This window comes from Callithrix jacchus, chromosome 3 (genome assembly GCF_049354715.1).
Source record: "Callithrix jacchus isolate 240 chromosome 3, calJac240_pri, whole genome shotgun sequence".
Lineage (NCBI taxonomy): Eukaryota > Metazoa > Chordata > Mammalia > Primates > Cebidae > Callithrix > Callithrix jacchus.
Genome location: NC_133504.1, coordinates 176207319 through 176227769, shown reverse-complemented (window position 1 = coordinate 176227769; position 20451 = coordinate 176207319). Strand labels below are relative to the sequence as shown.

The window sequence follows — 20451 nt, the reverse complement described above, 5'->3', positions numbered from 1 at the left end:
TGCATGGGGGTCAGTGAACCTAACCTTCTCATTGTTCAAGGGCCAACTGTAATTGCTAAACTATATTCCATCATATGAACATATATCTTGTTTATTTATTCACCAGTTGATGAACAACTGGGTTGTCTCTACTTTTTTGGTTATAATAAACAATGCTGCTATAAGCATTTGTGTACAAAAAAAAAAAAAAACAAACTATGAAACCAATATCTCAATCAAAATACGGAATATTTTCATTACCCAAAAACTTCCCTTGCAGCCAAGCTTTGATTTCCACAGATCACTTTTGCTTGAGCTGAAGTGTCGTACAAACTGAATCGCGGTCTGCATTCTTTTATTTTCAGGTTATGTTGCTCCCCTCATGTCTTTGGGCCTCATCCATGTTGTTGTGTATGTCAGCGATTCATTCTTTTTGCTGCTGTGTAGTATTCCGTTACATTAATGCACTGCAATTTGTTTAACCATTTCTCCACTGATAGACATTTGGGTGGTTTATGCTTCTGGACTATTCTAAATAAAGCTGCTAGAAAGAAACCTGTCCAAGGATTTTTGTGGATATAATGTTTTTCATTTCTTTCTTTCTTTCTTTTTTGAGATGGAGTCTCACTCTGTTGCCCAGGCTAGAGTGCAGTGGCACCATCTCGGCTCACTGCAACCTCTGCCTCCTGGATTCAAGCCATTGTCCTGCCTCAGCCTCCCAAGTAGCTGGGATTACAGTGTGTGCCACCATGCCCGGCTAATTTTTGTATTTTTTAGTAGAGACAAGGTTTTACCATGTTGGCCAGAATGGTCTTGAACTCCTGTCCTCAGGTGATCCACTTACCTTGGCCTCCTCAAGTGCTGGGATTACAGGCATGAGACACTGCATGGCAATGTTTTTCATTCTTTTGCTTAAATACCTAAAAGTGGAATTGCTGGTAGGTATGTGCTTAATGTTTTAAGAAATAATCAAATAGCTTTCTAAGTTGATTGTACAATTTTAGGCCCTGCCAGTAATATATGAGAGTTCCAATTGCTCTAGATTGTTGCCAACATTTTGTGTTGTCAGACTTCTTAATTTTAGCCATTCCATTTGGTGGAAAATGATATCTCACTGTGGTGGTAAGTTGCATTTTCCTGATGACTAATGATGTTAAGCTAGTGTTCATGTGCTTACAAGCCACTCACATATCTTTTCTTTTTTGGTACAGGGTCTTGCTCTGTCACTGAGGCTGGAGTACAGAGGTATGATCATGGCTTGCTGCTGCCTCAACCTTCTGGGCTCAAGCAATCCTCCCACCTCAGCCTCTTAAGTAGCTGGGACTGCAGGCATATACCACCATGCTTAGCTAATTTTTGTATTTTTTGTAGAGACCAGGTTTTGCCATGTTGCCCAGCTGGTCTTGAACTCCTGGGCTCAAGCAATCCACTTGCCTTGGCCTTCCAAAGTGCTGAGATTAGAGACATGAGCCACCATGCCCAGCCTCACATATATCTTTTTAGGGAAGTGCTTGTTCAAGTATTTTGTCCATTTAAAAAATAGGTTTGCAGCACATGACAAAGATGCCCTCTCTCACTCCTATTCAACATAGTATTGAAAGTTCTGGCCATGGCAGTCAGGCAAGAGAAAGAAATAAAGGGCATCCAAATAGAGAGAAAGTCAAACTATCCCTGTTTGTAGGCGACATGATCCTATAACTAGAAAACCCACAGTTTCAGCCCAAAAGCTCCTTATGCTGATAAACATCTTGAGACTTCAGTAAAGTCTCAAGATACAAAATTGATGTGCAGAAATCACTAACATTCCTATACACCAACAACATTCAAGCTGAGAGCCAAATCAGGAACCCAATCCCATTCACAACTCTCTCTCTCTCTCTCTCTCTCTCTCTCTCTAACACACACACACACACACACACACACACAAATATGGAAGGAATACAGCTAACCAGGGAGGTGAAAGACCTCACAAGGAGAACTGCAAAACACTGCTCAAATAAATCAGAAATGACACAAACAAATGGAAAAACATTCCATGCTCATGGATAGGAAGAATCAATATTGTTAAATGAACACACTGCCTAAAGCAATTTATAGATTAAATGCTATTCCTATTGAAATACTATTGACATTTTTCACAGAACTAGAAACAACTATTTTAAAATTCATATGGAATCAAGAAGGAGCCCAAATAGTCAAGGTAATACTTAGCAAAAAGAACAAAATTGGAGGCATCATGCTACCTGACTTCAAACTATGCTACAGGACTACAGTAACCAGAAGAGCACAGTACTGGTAGTAAAACAGATTAGACCAATGGAACATAATAGAGAACCCAGAAATAAAGCCACACACCTACAACTCTCTGATCTTTGACAAACCTGGCAGAAACAAGCAATGAGGGAAGAATTCCCTATTCAATAAATGGTGCTGGGATAATGGCGCAATTTGCAGAAGATTGAAACTGGACCCCTTCCTTAAATCATATACAAAAGTGAACTTAAGTCCAGGCATGGTGGTTCATGCCTATAACCCCAACACTTTGCAGTTATAGTGGAAGGATCATTCAAGATCAGCCTGGGCAACATAGTGAGACCCTGCCTCTAAAAAAAAAAATTAACTCAGTGGATTAAAGACTTAAATGTAGAACCCAAAACTATAAAAACTCTGGAAGACAACCTAGCCAATATCATTCTGGACGTAGGAACAGGCAAAGATTTCATGATGAAGACACTAAAAGCAATAGCAACAAAAGCAACAATTGACAAATGGGATACAATTGAACTAAAGAGCTTCTGCACAGCAAAGGAAACTACCAACAGAGAGAACAAACAATTTGCAGAATGGGGAAAAAGATGTGCAAACAGTGCGCCTGACAAAGGTCTAATATCCAGCATCTATGAGGAACTTAAACAAATTTATATAAAAAAAAAACAAGCAATCCCATTTTAAAAAGTGGGCAAAGGACATGAACAGACACTTTTTAAAAGGAGACATACATGTGACCAAAAATCATATGAAAAACAGCTCAACATCACTGATCATTAGAGAAATGTAAATCAAAACCACAATGATATAGCATTTCACACTAGTCAGAATGGCTACTATTAAAAAGTCAAAAAATAACAGATGCTGGTAAGGTTATGGAGAAAAAGGAGTGCTTATACACTGTTGGTGGGAGCGTAAATTAGTTCAGCCACTGTGGAAGACAGTGTGGTGATTCCTCAAAGACCTAGAGGCAGAAATACCATCTGCCCTAGCAATCCCATTACTGGGTATATACCCAAAGGAACATAAATCATTCTATTATAAAGATACTTGCACACATATGTTCACTGCAGTACAGTTCACAATAGCAAGGACATGGAATCAACCTAAATGCCCATCAATTATAGATTGGATGAAAAAAATGTGGTACATATACACCATGGAATACTTTGCAGTCATAAAGAATGAGATCATGTCCTTTGCAGGAACATGGATGGAGCTGGAGGCCATTATCCTTAGCAAACTAACACAGGAATAGAAAAGCAAATGCCACGTATTCTTACTTTTATAAGTAAAGCTAAATGATGAGAACACATGGACACATAGAGGGAACAACAGACACTGGGGCCTACCTGAGGGTGGAGGGTTGAGAGTGGAAGGAGGTAGAGGATCGGAAAAAATAATGAATGTGTATTAGGCTTAATACCTGGGTGACAAAATAATCTGCAACCGAAACCCCCATAACACAAGTTTACCTATATAACAAAACTACATGTGAACTCCTGAACTTAAAAGTTAAATTAAAAAACTAGTAGGTTTGTCTGTTTATTGCTGATTTATAAGAGTTACTTATATATTCTGAATACAGATGGGATATTTTATCCCAGTCTGTGACTTGTCTATTTATTCTTAACGTGTTTTTTTTTTTGTTTTTTTTTTTGAGACAGAGTCTCACTCTGTTGCCAGGCGCCAGGCTGGAGTGCAGTGGTGTGATTTCGGCTCATTGCAACCTCTGTCCCCCAGGTTCAAGCAATTCTCCTACCTCAGCCTCCCAAATAGCTGGGACTACAGGCGCACATCACCATGCCCAGCTAATTTTTTATTTTTTTTTATTGCATTTTAGGTTTTGGGGTACATGTGCAGAACATGCAAGATAGTTGCATAGGTACACACACGGCAGTGTCTTTTGCTGCCTTCCTCCCCTTCACCCACATTTGGCATTTCTCCCCAGGCTATCCCTCACTAGCTCCCCCCACCACTGTCCCTCCCCTATTCCTCCAAATAGACCCCAGTGTGTAGTACTCCCTTCCCTGTGTCCATGTGTTCTCATTTTTCATCACCCACCTATGAGAGAGAATATGCGGTATTTCATTTTCTGTTCTTGTGTCAGTTTGCTGAGAATGATGTTCTCCAGATTCATCCATGTCCCTACAAAGGACACGAACTCATCATTTTTGATTGCTGCATAGTATTCCATGGTATACATGTGCCACATTTTCCCAGTCCAGTCTATCATCGATGGGCATTTGGGTTGGTTCCAGGTCTTTGGAAAGATGGAAGTAATAATGCTGCAATGAACATTCCTGTGCATGTGTACTTATAGTAGAATGATTTACAGTCCTTTGGATATATACCCAGTAATGGGATTGCTGGGTCAAATGGAATTTCTATTTCTAAGGCCTTGAGGAATCACCACACTGTCTTCCACAATGGTTGAACTAATTTACACTCCCACCAACATCGTAAAGTGTTCCTATTTCTCCACATCCTCTCCATCATCTGTGGTCTCCAGATTTTTTAATGATCGCCATTCTAACTGGCGTGAGATGGTATCTCAATGTGGTTTTGATTTGCATCTCTCTAATGACCAGTGATGATGAGCATTTTTTCATACGTTTGTTGGCCTCATGTATGTCTTCTTTTGTAAAGTATCTGTTCATATCCTTTGCCCATTTTTGAATGGGCTTGTTTGTTTTTTTCTTGGAAATCTGTTTGAGTTCTTTGTATATTCTGTATATCAGCCCTTTGTCAGATGGGTAAACTGCAAATTTTTTTTCCCATTCTGTTGATTGCTGATTCACTGTTTCTTTTGCCATGCAGAAACTGTGGAGTTTGATTAGGTCCCATTTGTCTGTTTTGGCTTTTGTTGCCAATGCTTTTGGTGTTTTGGTCATGAAGTCCTTGCCTACTCCTATGTCCTGAATGGTTTTGCCTAGATTTTCTTCTAGGGCTTTTATGGAGCCAGGTCTTATGTTTAAGTCTTTAATCCATCTGGAGTTAATCTTAGTGTCGGGTGTCAGGAAGGGGTCCAGTTTCTGCTTTCTGCACATGGCTAGCCAGTTTTCCCAACACAATTTATTCAACAGGAATCCTTTCCCCATTGCTTGTTTTTGTCAGGTTTATCCAAGATTGTATGATTGTAGATACGTTGTGTTGCCTCCGATGCCTCCGTTCTGTTCCATTGGTCTATATCTCTGTTTTGGTACCAGTACCATGCTGTTTTGATTACTGTAGCCTTGTAGTATAGTTTGAAGTCTGGTAGTGTGATGCCTCCTGCTGTGTTCTTTTTGCTTAGAATTGACTTGGCTATGCGGACTCTCTTTTAGTTCCATATGAAGTTCATGGTGGTTTTTTTCCAGTTCTGTGAGAAAGTCAATGGTAGCTGGATGGGGATAGTGTTGATTCTGTAAATTACTTTGGGTAGTATAGGCATTTTCACAATATTGATTCTTCCTAACCATGAACATGGAATGTTTCTCCATCTGTTTGTGTCCTCTCTTATTTCGTTGAGCAGTGGTTTGTAGTTCTCCTTGAAGAGGTCCCTTACGTTCCTTGTAAGTTGCATTCCTAGGTATTTTATTCTTTTTGTAGCAATTGTAAATGGCAGTTCATTCTTGATTTTGCTCTCTTTAAGTCTGTTATTGGTGTATAGGAATGCTTGTGATTTTTTCACATTGATTTTATATCCTGAGACTTTGCTGAAGTTGCTTATCAGTTTCAGGAGTTTTTGGGCTGAGGCAATGGGGTCTTCTAGGTAAACTATCATGTCATCTGCAAATAGAGACAATTTGGCTTCCACCTTTCCTATTTGAATACCCTTTATTTCTTTTTCTTGCCTGACTGCTCTGCTAGAACTTCCAGTACTATATTGAATAGGAGTGGTGAGAGAGGGCATCCTTGTCTAGTGCCAGATTTCAAAGGGAGTGCTTCCAGTTTTTGCCCATTCAGTTTGATATTGGCTGTTGGTTTGTTGTAAATAGCTTTTATTACTTTGAGATACGTTCCATCAATACCGAGTTTATTGAGGGTTTTTAGCATAAAGGGCTGTTGAATTTTGTCAAAGGCCTTCTCTGTGTCAATTGAGATAATCATGTGGTTTTTGTTTTTGATTCTGTTTATGTGGTGAATTACATTTATAGACTTGCATATGTTGAACCAGCCTTGCATCCCCGGGGTGAATCCTACTTGATCATGATGGATAAGTTTTTTGATGTGCTATTGCAATCGGTTTGCCAGTATTTTATTGAAGATTTTTGCATCTATGTTCATCATGGATATTGGCCGGAAGTTTTCTTTTCTTGTTGAGTCTCTGCCGGGTTTGGGTATCAGGATGATGTTGGTCTCATAAAATGATTTGGGAAGGATTCCTTCTTTTTGGATTATTTGGAATAGTTTCAGAAGGAATGGTACCAGCTCCTCTTTGTGTGTCTGGTAGAATTCGGCTATGAACCCATCTGGACACGGGCTTTTTTTGTGTGGTAGGCTCTTAATTGCTGCCTCGACTTCAGACCTTGTTATTGGTCTATTCATCGTTTTGGCTTCCTCCTGGTTTAGGCTTGGGAGCACACAGGTTTCCAGGAATTTATCCATTTCTTCCAGGTTTACTAGTTTATGTGCCTAGAGTTGTTTGTAATATTCTCTGATGATGGTTCGAATTTCTGTGGAGTCTGTGGTGATTTCCCCTTTATCTTTTTTTATTGCATCTATTTTGTTGTTCTCTCTTTTCTTTTTTAACAGTCTGGCTAGTGGTCTATTTTGTTGATCTTTTCAAAAAACCAGCTCTTGGATTTATTGATGTTTTGAAGGGTTTTTCGTGTCTCTATCTCCTTCAGTTCAGCTCTGATCTTAGTTATTTCTTGTCTTCTGCTAAGTTTTGAGTTTTTTTGATCTTGCTCCTCTAGCTCTTTCAATTTTGATGATAGGGTGTCAATTTTGGATCTCTCCACTCTTCTCATGTGGGCACTTATTGCTATATATTTTCCTCTAGAGACTGCTTTAAATGTGTCCCAGAGATTCTGGTATGTTGTGTCTTCATTCTCATTGGTTTCGAATAACTTCTTTATTTCTGCCTTCATTTCATTGTTTATCCAGTCAACATTCAAGAGCCAGTTGTTCAGTTTCCATGAAGTTGTGTGGTTCTGAGTTAGTTTCTGAATTCTGAGTTCTGACTTGATTGCACTATGGTCAGAGAGACTGTTATGATTTCAGTTGTTTTGCATTTGCTGAGGAGTGCTTTACTTCCAATTATGTGGTCAATTTTAGAGTAGGTGTGATGTGGTGCTGAGAAGAATGTATATTCTGTGGATTTGGGATGGAGAGTTCTGTAAATGTCTATCAGGTTTGCTTGTTCCAGGTCTGAGTTCAAGCCCTGGATATCCTTGTTAATTTTCTGTCTGGTTGATCTGTCTAATATTGACAGTGGAGTGTTAAAGTCTCCCACTATTATTGTGTGGGAGTCTAAGTCTTTTTGTAAGTCATTAAGAACTTGCCTTATATATCTGGCAAGATTGATCCTTTTTCCATTATGTAATGACCTTCTTTGTCTCTTTTGATCTTTGTTGCTTTAAAGTCTATTTTATCAGAGACTAGAATTGCAACTCCTGCTTGTTTTTGCTCTCCATTTGCTTGGTAAATCTTCCTCCATATGTTTATTTTGAGCCTTTGTGTATCCTTGTATGTGAGATGGGTTTCCTGGATACAGCATACTGATGGGTTTTGGTTTTTTATCCAATTTGCCAGTCTGTGTCTTTTGATTGGTGCATTTAGCCCATTTACATTTAGGGTTAATATTGTTATGTGTGGATTTGATACTGCCATTTTGATACTAGCTGGCTGTTTTGTCCGTTGATGCAGATTCTTCATTTTGTTGATGCTCTTTAGCATTTGGTATGTTTTTGGAATGGCTGGTACTGGTTGTTCCTTTCTATGTGTAGTGCCTCTTTCAGGAGCTCTTGTAAAGCAGGCCTGGTGGTGACAAAATCTCTGAGTACTTGCTTGTTCGCAAAGGATTTTATTTTTCCTTCACTTATGAAGCTCAGTTTGGCTGGATATGAAATTCTGGGTTGAAAGTTCTTTTCTTTAAGGATGTTGAATATTGGCCCCCACTCTCTTCTGCTTGTAGAGTTTCTGCTGAGAGATCTGCTGTGAGTCTGATGGGCTTCCCTTTGTGGGTGACCCGACCTTTCTCTCTGGCTGCCCTTAGTATTTTCTCCTTCATTTTAACGCTGGTGAATCTGACAATTATGTGCCTTGGGGTTGCTCTTCTTGCGGAATATCTTTGTGGTGTTCTCTGTATTTCCTGGACTTGAATATTGGCCTGGCTTGTTAGGTTGAGGAAATTTTCCTGGGTAATAATACCCTGAAAAGTATTTTGCAGCTTGGATTCATTCTCTTCGTCACATTCTGGTACACCTATCAAACGTAGGTTAGGTCTCTTCACATAGTCCCACATTTCTTGGAGACTTTGTTCATTCCTTTTTGTGCTTTTTTCTCTAATCTTGGTTTCTCATTTTATTTCATTGAGTTGATCTTTGCCTTCTGATATTCTTTCTTCTGCTTGGTCAATTCGGCTGTTGAAACTTGTGCATGCTTTGCGAAGTTCTTGTTTTGTGTTTTTCAGCTCCTTCAATTCATTCATATTCCTCTCTAAGTTGTCCATTCTTATTATCATTTCCTCGAATCTTTTTTCAAATGTTTTTTCAAGGTTCTTAGTTTCTTTGCATTGATTGAGAACATGTTCTTTTAGCTCATGGAAGTTTCTCATTATCCACCTTCTGAAGTCTGATTCTATCATTTTGTCACACTCATTCTCTGTCCAGCTTTGTTCCCTTGCTGGTGAGGAGTTTTGGTCCTTTGTAGGAGGCGAGGTGTTTTGGATTCAGGTGTTTTCCTCCTTTTTGCGCTGGTTTCTTCCCATCTTTGTGGATTTATCCACCCGTCATCTGAGTAGTTGCTGACTTTTCGATTGGGTCTCTGAGTGGTCACCCAGCTTGTTGATGATGAAGTATTTCTGTTACTTAGTTTTCCTTCTAACAGTCTAGCCCCTCTGCTGTATGACTGCTGAGGTCCATTCCAGGCCCTGCTTGTCTGGGGTACACCTGTAGTAGCTGTGGAACAGTGAGGGATACTACCAGTTTCTTCTTCTGCTATCTTTGTCCCAGAATGATGCCCGCCAAATGTCAGTCTGATTAGTCCTTTCTGAGGTGACTCTTTGGATATACAGGGGTCAGGGAGCTGCTTGAGGAGACGGTCTGTACTTCATAGGAGCTCAAGTGCTGAGCTGTGAGCTCTGTTGTTCATTCAGGGCTGTTAGGCAGGTACATTCAAGTCTGATGCAGCAGAACTTATAAAACCCCTTTTTTTCCTCAGATGCTCTGTCTCAGGGAGTTAGGGCTTTCTTTATGAGTATCCGTTGCACTGTCCTGCCCAGCTAGGAGGCAGTCTAGTCACTATTTGCCTGCTGAGGCTCCGCCCTACTACCATGGGGTCTGCCCTGTTGCTGTGGGCTCTGCCATGCTGCCGTGGGCTCTGCCCTGCTGTGGTGGGCTCCACCCTGTTGCTGTGGGCTCTGCCCTGTTGCCATGGGCTCTGCCCTGCTGTCATGAGCTTTGCCCTATAGGCGGAGTCTCTCTGTTATGGCGGGTTGCCTCAGCAATGGCAGGCTGCATCAGCAATGGGAGTGTACCTCATTAGGAGCGGAATGCCTCGGTAATGGCAGACGCCCCTCCCCCACCGAGATGCACCATCCTGGGTTCAGCTGTGCCCACAGTGAAACTCAACCCCGAGCATTTCGAATTGCCATTTTGTTTGTCCCGGTGGGGGTGGGATCTGCTGAGCCTGATCACCTGGCTTCCTGCCTCAGAGCCCTTTGTTTTTCTTCTTTTTTTGAGACGTAGTTTCGCTCTTGTTACCCAGGCTGGAGTGCAATGGAGCTATCTCGGCTCACCGCAACCTCCGCCTCCTGGGTTCAGGCAATTCTCCTGCCTCAGCCTCTCAAGTAGCTGGGATTACAGGCATGTGCCACCATGCCCAGCTAATGTTTTGTATTTTTAGTAGAGATGGGGTTTCACCTTGTTGACCAGGTTGGTCTCGATCTCTCAACCTCGTGATCCACCCGTCTTGGCCTCCCAAAGTGCTGGGATTACAGGCTTAAGCCACCCCGCTCGGCCCCGTTTTTTTCTTTTAAGTTGAACGGTTGACTCTCCCAGGTGTTTCAGTCGCCTGCTGATAGGGCACCAGGATCTGTGTGATTTTCTGTGCAGCGACCCACTGTGCCAGCTCAAATGTCACTTCCCGGGAATCTCCTGGTCTGGCTCACTGACCAAGTCCCATTTAATCAGATGGATATGCTAATCTGCCCTCCCAAATCTCAGATTGCTGGTTTAACAGGGCACCCAAACCAGTGTGTTTTGTACAGAGTGCCACTGCATTGCAGCACTGGCCGAAATGGCCGCATCGGCCGAAACAGCTGAGCTGGTGTCCCGTGTCTCTCCTACACCTGGGAATTTCCCCATTCTGTGGGCAACAAAGATCTGTCTGGAAATGCAGCTTGGACTCACCCTCTGCGCCTTCACTGAGAGCTGTAATCCTGAGTCACTCCTACTGCACCATCTTCTTTTTCCCCTCTAATTTTTGTATTTTAGTGGAGACACAGTTTCACTATGTTGGCCAGGATGGTCTTGATCTCTTGACCTCATGATCCACCTGTCTTGGCCTCCCAAAGTGCTGAGATTACAGGCATGGGCCACCGTGCCCAGCCAAGCTTTTTAAAATAAGCAGAACTTTCCATTTTGATGAAAAACAATTTATTACTTTTCCTTTGATAATCAGTGTTTTCACATCCTATGTAAGAAATTATTGCCTATACCAAAGTTTCAAAGACACTTTCTTGTTTTAGTTTTTATGTTTTAGATTTTTGAAACATCTCAAATTAATTTTTGTACATAGGGCATAGTAGGGGTTGAGGTTCATTTTCTTCTCATGTTTATCCAGTTCCAATACCATTTGTTGAAAAACTTTTTGTATGTCCATTGAATTGCCTTGGCACCATTAACAAAAATTAATGTAGCAACCCTGTGTGAATCTATTTCTTAGCACTCCACTATATTTAATTAGTTTATTTGTCTGTTGACATATTGATACCCCAGTGTCTTTATTACTGAAGCTTTATAATATGTCTTGAAATCAGGTAGCCTGAGTCCTCCAACTTTTTCTTCAAGATTTTTAATATTAGTTTTGGCTCCATGACTTGCTCTAGCTCATGGAAGGTGGGTGGAAACAAGAGTGCCTTTCTGACTGTAGGCTTGAAGATACACTGCATATTTCCATCAGCCTTTTGAGCATCTTCCCTTTACCATGACAAAAACATCCCCTAGATGGGAACTAATCCTTCAGCCTGGGACACAGAATGAGAAGGCCTGTGGAGCAGATTTGAACTGTAATTTGTGGCACAGCAATAACACCTTACTCTAACCCAGAAGCCAAGCTTATGTAAGTCCTGCTGATATGGTTAGGTTTTACATCCCTACCCAAATCTCATCTCAAGTTGTAATCCCCATAATCACCACATGTTGAGGATGGGACTTGGTAGGAGGTGACTGGATCATGGGGGCAGTTTCCCAAACACTGTTCTCGTGATAGTGAGTGAGTTCATGAAATCTGATGGTTTTATAAGTGTTTGTCATTTCTTCCTACACAGACTTTTCTCTCACCTGCTGCCATGTAAGACGTGCCTGCTTCCCCTTTTGGCATGATTGTAAGTTTCCTGAGGCCTCCCCAGCCAAGTAGAACTGTGAGTCAATTAAACCTCTTTCCTTTATAAATTATCCAGTCTTGGACAATTCTTTTTGGCAGTGTGAAAACAAACTAATATACCTGCAGAGCCTGATAGAGGCAGTCATAAAGGTAGCTTGCTTATGAGCTAAAAATCTTTGATATTTAGAGGGTGTTTGTTATAGCAGCAAGAGCTGACTGACATAGGTGATATAAAGGGGGATTTCCTCAGGATCACAAAGCTTCCCTATATCCCCTAAAGAACACTTGGAAGCATAGCAGCAGAAGTTTTGGGCCAGTGCAGGTCTGAATCTTGCTAACTTCTTTGAGCTCCAGGTTCTTAAGCTAAAAAATGGCTTCTTTGGGTTGGTGTAACCATTAAGTAAGATGGTTTATGTAAAGCCTATAGCCATGCTGAAGACATACAAGATATGCCTTTTACCTCCCCAAGCATGCTGCAAGGAGCAGTGACAAACACTTGAGGACAAAATGAATGAATGGATCAATCCTTCCACATCTGAGTGCTCAGTCACTGGAGCACTCAGAAGTCTCTTTGTCCTCCTTTACCTTTCTTCTTCATCACTGCTGGTTCCTTCTTCAGCTGCTAACTTATCTTGACACTCCTCTCCTCTCGGCGAAGTTTCATTCAGCTTCAAGCATGGATCCTAAGGCAAAAAAAAAAAAAAGGCAAGATGAGCTTAAGTACAGCTTCATGATTCAACCTGTGGCTTATTCAAATCAGAGAGCAGAGGAGAGGGAGCCCCCAGCAACCCACTATTGGTGCTCAGTTCGCAGGGGGTGCCAACGCTTGTAATGATGACGTGACTAGAACAGTGCCTGGATTACTGTGATCAATGCCAGCCTTTATCCCTGTATCCTGTTTTTCCATCTAGGAAACATTTCACACTGCTAATAAAACTAAAGCATAAAGAGGGGAAGTAAACTGGCTAGGGTGCCACCATCAGTAAGTAGTGGAAATGAAATATGCAACTGGGCAGTAGGACCCTGGGGACTGAACTCTTGCCCTCTTCCTGATATGGTTCCATGCATAACCCTCAGAGAGAGGACCTTGTTTTCTTGTTAAGTCTGCTGCATGGGGCTGCTGTGAAGACCTGAGAACAATGCCGGCTCACAGCTAGTGGTGTGTAAGTGTGAGCGATTGGTGTTATTATTACATTTGTTTTACAATTTGTAGTCTGCTATGTCCCATTACGTAGAATCAGAAGACATGGAACTTCCTGAATGACCAGAAATGGAGTATTGGAGGAGAATATGGAAACTAATAGTTAACAATGAGGCTTCTGAATATTTTATGAATTGGATTTGCAAATGTTATCATTCCCCCCTTCCCACAGAAATATGTAGGTGAAAAAGACCCTGTTATTTTGATTTTTCTATTTGTCATAACCACTGTCCATGTAAACAGTATAAGACAGGGTAGGAACAGATTTATCTCATGAAATAGTGATAACTGGAACCTGTGCTTTCCACTAACTGGTTGCGTGGTCTTGAGCCAGTCTCTTCCCTTTTTCGGACCTGAGTTTCATCAGCTGTGAAACAAATGGGATGGCTTACATCTATGGTCAAACTGTGTTCCAGGGATCCTGGGAGGTGTCTCAGGGGTAGAAAGGGGCAGAGCTGAGGCTGGAGGGTAGGGCCTCGGGCTTCCATCCCTCCTTGATCTGGAACAAAACTGCTTTGGTTGCCTTTTCATATACTGTAATGTCTATAAAAGGCCATCAATGTCAATACCAATGAAGACCTCCAGACTGCCAAATATGAGGGACGATTCTTGGATCTGAGCTAACTGGGCCTCCTAGCAGAATTGGAAATATTGATGATTCCTTCTTTTATGGAGCCTTCTTTCCCGGGCCTTTTCCTCCCCTATCAATTGCTGCTTCTCAGTCTCCTCTGCTGAAGTCTCCTCTCCTGCTTCTCAAACTGCTGCATGTCCAGAACCAAACTCTTGATTTTACTCCTCCAAACAGCAAGCCTGCACCTGGCTCAGGGCTTTTCACTGGCTGTTGCTTCTTCCCTCTGATATTTGCATTCCTTGCTCCCTCACTTCACTTGCTGCAACCAGGAGATTGTCCCTGGCTTGAAGCTTAGGCTCTAGTACCAGACAACTTGTGTTTAAATGTCAGATCTTTTACTTATTAATGATGTAACCTTGGGAAAATTACTTAGGTTTTCATGAGGATTAAATGAGCCAATACATGTAAAGCTTTTAGAGCAGTAGTAGGTACCTAAGGTATATTCAACGCTCAAATTTATTCCCTGGGATTCTTTCTTTTTTTTTTGAGACAGAGTTTCACTCTGTGACCCAGGCTAGAGGGCAGTGACACAATTTGCAGCTCACTGCAACCTCTGCCTCCTGAGTTCAAGCAATTCTCCTGTCTCAGCCTCCTGAGTAGCTGGGACCACAGGTATGCACCACCATACCCAGCTCTTTTTTTTTTTTCATTTTTAATAGAGGGGTTTCACCATGTTGCCCAGGCTGGTCCTGAAGTGATCTACCCATCTCAGCAACCCAAAGTGTGGGGATTACAGGCAGATGCCACCGTTACCAGACTGTTCCCTGGGATTCTTATTCCCTAGACACCTTCTCTAAAATCCCACCCCATCTCACTCTCTTTTCCTCACCTTGCTCTGTGTTTTCTCAAAGGAAATATCATGGCTTGATGTTGATTTGTCTATTTTTTAATTATCTGTTTCCCTCACTGGAAGGTAAGCTCCATGAGGGCAGGGGCTTTGCTCACCTGTTTGCCTCATGCCTAGAACATTGTGTGGCACATGCGAGTCATTACTAAATGAATAAACACAAATAAGTCACAGGCCACTCCAGGATAGCAGGAGGACCACTTTCTCCCATACTTGCCCTACCCCCACTTTTTTGTTGTTTTTTGTTTTGTTTAATGATACAAGATTTCACTCTGCTGCTCAGGGAAGAGTACAGTTGCAAAATCATAGCTCACTGCAGCCCCGACTTCTCAGACTCATGATCCTCCCACCTCAGCCTCCCAAGTAGCTGGGATTACAGGTATGCACCACCATGCCCAGGTACTTTTTATATTCTCTGTAGGCACAGGGTCTTGCTGTGTTGCCTAGGCTGGTCTGAAACTCCTGGGCTCAAGTGATCCTCCTGCCTCAGCCTCACAAAGTTCTCATATTACAGGTATAAGCCACAGCACCCACCCTTCACCTGCTTTACATCCCATGGAAGGAAGGGCCTGGGACTGCTGCTTTGTCGTGAAAATCCCCCTGGGCACACGTCTGGAGGGTGCTGTGTGGAGATGGCTGTCGCCTGTACATTGAGTGTTTTCCTGAATTTGCTTTAGAAACCCTGTATGCTTTATAAATTCAAGTTCTGTTTAAATCATTTGCATTGCCTCTAAATGTAGCAGAATACCATGTGATGCCCACTCCAGAGAATCAGCACAGAGATGGCACTTGGGAACCCACTGCCCACTGTGCCCAGGAGGAACCGTCCTGGGGCCGTCCGAAGTGATGGTCTGAGAGAGTAAACATTTGCTCCGCCTCCCACAGCTTTTCTCTCTAAGCCTTTATCTTCCCTGGATATGTTCTGTGTTAACTCTGCTAAGCCAGAGCTACATTTGCCAGGACTTTCTTCTCTGTGTACTCTGGTCCATGTGACTTTACATAAAATGTGGCAGATGGAAGTGAAGCAGCAATCATTTCTTTGTGACGCTTGGATGCTTGAATGTAGCAACACGCCTGGTGCTGTTGCAGCTCACACACGTCATTGCTGATCAGCTTGCTCACCTTGTTGGCCGGGGCAGGTTTTGGGCTCTCAGCTCCTTCAGCTCTTGCTGGTTTCTCCTTGACTTCTCCCTATCCTGGGCCAGTGTGTATAGCTCCTGGGGCAGCAGCCAGCCTGAAGCTCCTCCCGCACTTGCCGGATCCTCCTCAGGCTTCTCCCTATCCCTGGCCAGGTGCATGTTTAGCTCCGTGATGAAGGATGCCTTATTCTCCTACGTGTCACTTGCATTAGCAAGGTGGAGCCTTGTTGGCTTCAGATACCGACATGGTTCAAGCCCAGCCTTGTGGGCTGCAGTTCCTTCTTAATCTTCCTCACTTCACTTCTGTCCTTCTTTCCTTCCAGCAGTCCGCCCTGCTGACTTTAGGCACACCATCAGAACTTAAAGTGTTTATCTGGCTCCTTCAAGCTAGGCCAGTTCCTAAATTGAATCTCACATCCTACATTATTCTTAGTAGCTTGTTTCTATGATAAGACCCTAATTGACACACCCTTTCATCTCTAGATCCTACTTATTCTTCAAGGCACTATTCAACTGTTACTTCCTCATGAAGAATTCACAATCTTTTGTTGCAATTACACCTTCTCCTCTTAAAGTTCTCATAACAATTTTTTTTTTTGCTACCACGATTTTCTTTTCATTGTCGTTTTTTGTTTTTTTTTTTTTTGAGATGGTGTTTTGCTCTGTCACCCAGGCTGCAGTGCAGTGGTGTGATCTAGGCTCACTGCAACTTTCATATCCCGGGTTCAAGCAAGTCTCCTGCCTCAGCCTCCCAAGTAGCTGGGACTACAGGTGTGTGTCAACACGCCCAGTTAATTTTTGGATTTTTTTAAGTAGAGATGGGGTTTCTCCACGTTGGCCAGGCTGGTCTTGAGCTGCTGACCTTAAGTGATCCACCTGCCTCAGCCTCCCAAAGTGCTGGGATTACAGGCAGGAGCCACCGCACCAGCCTTGCTCCCACAATTTTCTTACAAATACTTACTGATCACTTACTATGTGCCAGGCCTTGCTCTAGGGACACCTGAATAAACAAACAAACAAAAAAAAAAAACAGAAGTTTTTCTGCCTTGTATTAGTTATAGGAGCATTTTCTTTCTCCCTTCCTAAACATAAGTGAATATAAAAGTAATCCCAGATATCGTTTTTAAAATGTTATAAACCCTACAGTCAGGGACTGAGAATGCAGCATAGCTATTTTTCATAGCCTGAGTCCTCCCTCTTTATGTAACTAGAAACTAAAGTCCAGCTTTTTGACGTGAACTGGTCACAGGGCCCCATGAGGTTGGTTCATTGTCATGTATTTTCAAAAATGTTGCAACTAAACAGATTATAACCTACAACGTGAACCAGAGGCTAAAAGGTCCTCCTGTGCCTCCTAGTTTCAGGTATTTTGGGTATAAAAAATATCTCAGTGATCTCTAATTTCCACAAAGCACAGCAGTAAATATCATAGTCTAGAAGCAAAACAGCTTTGTGAGTTCATGCCATAAATTCAGGTTCTGTATAAACCTGGAAAATTGCATGGTGAACATGGAAGAAAAACAAATAATCAGATGAGCATATGTACTATTACAATATAAATACATAAATGATGTATGATTAATTAGGTTCAGGTCTCCAAAGGAAAATTCAAGGCTACCAAGAAATTTTGTTCAATAGAAAGCATGAAATATGTTGGCATAACAATTCTGAGACCAGTAGTCAGGACAAACATGAACTGGCTAAGTTCTACATGGAGAGCTCTTCAGATAAAAGGAATTGTTCACTAAAACGCTCTAATAATGAAGCGATCGCCCTCTAACAACAGAGCCTAAAAACATATCGCAAAATGTGTATAACTGTAGTGAGAAATAGGAAAATTTGTAATGGGAGATTTTAATATACATCTCTCAGAAACTGATGCATTAAGCAGACAAAGTGAACACATCTAAAAACTGACTTTTTGAAAAGATGCATCAAACTCCTGGCAAGTCTGGTCAAGGAAAAAAGGATAAAACACTTAAAGCAATATGAATAATGGACAAGGATCTCCTGACAGTTATTAGGGATTGAAAAGAATTCCAAATGTACTCTGAGGCGACACAGGGCCTGTGAAAGAGAATCTGCAGGATGTAATTTCTAGGCCACTTTATTGACCATGGCTATATTTAAAGGAGTTCTGGGCAGGAGTCCAGAAAGAGGAGAAGACTGAAAACACTAAAAGGGCTAATACACCCAGATAACAACATTGTCTCCCAGCTACATTGCATTTGTCTATTTCCATACATTATCTCATGGATGCATATGACTCTGTGAAGTAGCCAGGAAAGGCACTGCCATCTTTGATTACAGATGGGAAACTAAAACTGGAGAAGTCCAGCCATTTGTCTCAGGTCTCATGGCCACTGGAAGGTGTCACAAAAACTAGAACCCTGTATTTTCTGAGTCCCGTCCACATAATTCCGTGTCTTCTCACTGACCCTCAGCTGTGCTGTGTTGACATGATTGTCACCTACCAGCGTCAGGGCCTAACTGGATGTGAGTTCAAACCATGTTGTGCAAATTCCAAGTATCTGAAAAATGGAGATTCAAAAATCAACCTGAGAGGAGTAATGTCAGCAACATGGCAGAAGGAAGTTCTGATCCCTTTTTTTCCCCCAATAAGCAGTAATTCATGGACATATTACATTTATTAAAAAATCAGAAGCGAATCAAAAGGCTCTGGCACCTCAGGAGAATGCAAAACCACACTCACCAAAGCTGGTAGAGAGATTCAGAACACACTCTTGCAAAGATGCTGCCCCTGGTAAAGTACCGTATGATCACGGAGACTCCCTACCTCACTTCAACCAGAGGAGGAAAGAAGTTGATTGCATGTCTGGCACCCCACAAGGGGGAGGTCCCTAGAGAACTAGCTTTTGTCTTTCTGGGGTTGGAGCTCTATAGGTCCATCACAGTCTAGCCACTTGGAGGAGAATGGACGTGGAAACTTGGACTGGTAGATACAATAGCTCCCCCTTGGCTCAGTGCAGAGTGAGCAAACAAAAAACGCAGCTGCCTGCTTCTTTCTGGGGGAAAAGACTTGGTAGAGACCCCCATTATCTGGCCATGCTCATTGATGGGGTAGTCTCCTGTACAATATCAGCCTGGGAAGACTGGGAGAGGTGACTGCTTTGTCTAATGCATAGACACCAAAACAAAGAGTCAAGGAAAATAAAAATCAGGTGAAGATGTTCCAAACAAAAGAAGATAAATGCCCATAAATTGAACCTAATGAAACAGTTATATGATTTACCTGACAGAGAATAAACATAATTCTCATAGAGTTGCTTACCAAGATAAAGAGAACAATGAATGAACAAAGTGACAATTTCAACAAAAAGAGGAAATGTTTTTAAAGTACCAAAAGAAATCATGGACCTGAAAAAAAAATAACACAATAACTGAAATGAAAATTCAGTAGAGGAATTTAATAGAAAACCACACCAAGCGGAAGAAAGGATTAGTGAACTCAAAGACAGGTCACTGGAAATAATTCAAAGATGAAAAAAAAAAAGAAGAAGAAAGAGAAAGGACAAGAAGGCTTATTTAAAGATAATGACTAAGATGTTCCCAAATCTGGAAAAGGAAATAAATAAGCATACAGATCGAAGAAGCCCAAAATATGTCAGATAAGATGAACCTGAAGAACCACACTGAGATACATAATCAAATTGTCAAAGGTCAAAAACATAAAATTTTGAAAGCAAGAGGAAAGCTATTTGTCACATATAAGAGAACCCCCTCATAAGACAATAAACATTTTCCAGCAGAAACCTTGCAGGCCAAAAGGGAATGAGATGATATATTTGAAGTGCCACCAAAAAAAAAAAAAATGTCAACCAAGAATACATACCTGGGAAAACCCTCCTTCAAAAATAAAAGAAAGTTTGACTTCTTGTTTACCAGTTTGGATGCCCTTCATTTCTTTCTCTTATCCGATTGCTCTGGCTAGGACTTCCAAGTATTATGTTGAAGAGGAGTGGTGAGACTGGGCATCTTTGTCTTGTTCCAGCTCTCAGAGGGAATACTTTCAACTTTTTCCCATTCTACTGAATTTTTTCCATTCAGTAGAAGGTGGGTTTGTCCTAGATGGCTTTTATTGCATTGAGGTATGTCTCTTGCATGCCAATTTTGCTGAGAGTTTTAATCATAAGGGGATGCTGGATTTTGTCAAATGCTTTTTCTGCATCTATTGAGATGATCATGTGACTTTTGTTTTTTATTCTGTTTATGTGATGTGTCCCATTTATTGACTTGCATATGTTAAACCATCCCTGCATCCCTGGTATGAAACCCACTTGATCATGGCAGAACATCTGACAAAGGGCTAATATCCAGAATCTATAAGGAACTCAGATCAGCAAGAAAAAACAAACAATCCCATCAAAAAGTGGGCTAATGACATGAATAGACAATTCTCAAAAGAAGATATACAAATAGCCAACAAACATAAGAAAAAATGCTCAACATCACTAATGATCAGGGAAATGCAAATCAAAACCACAACGTGATACCACCTTATTCCTGCAAGAATAGCCATAATAAAAAATAATAATAATACATGTTGGCATGGCTGTGGTGAAAAGGGAACACTTTTACACTGTTGGTGAAAATGTAAACCACTATAAAAAAC

The 20451-nt window shown here is 41.6% G+C and overlaps 1 protein-coding gene across 12 annotated transcripts in view; it reads right to left on the bottom strand.

The window, feature by feature from the left end:
• Positions 1–20451, bottom strand: part of FAM184B (family with sequence similarity 184 member B) — a 171705-nt gene that overhangs the window by 30129 nt on the left and 121125 nt on the right. For all 12 annotated transcript variants that reach the window (XM_078367454.1, XM_078367457.1, XM_054253460.2 and 9 more), the window contains one exon: positions 12586–12683. In XM_078367454.1, the coding sequence (XP_078223580.1) occupies positions 12586–12683 (98 nt within the window). The remainder of the gene's footprint in view (positions 1–12585; positions 12684–20451) is intronic.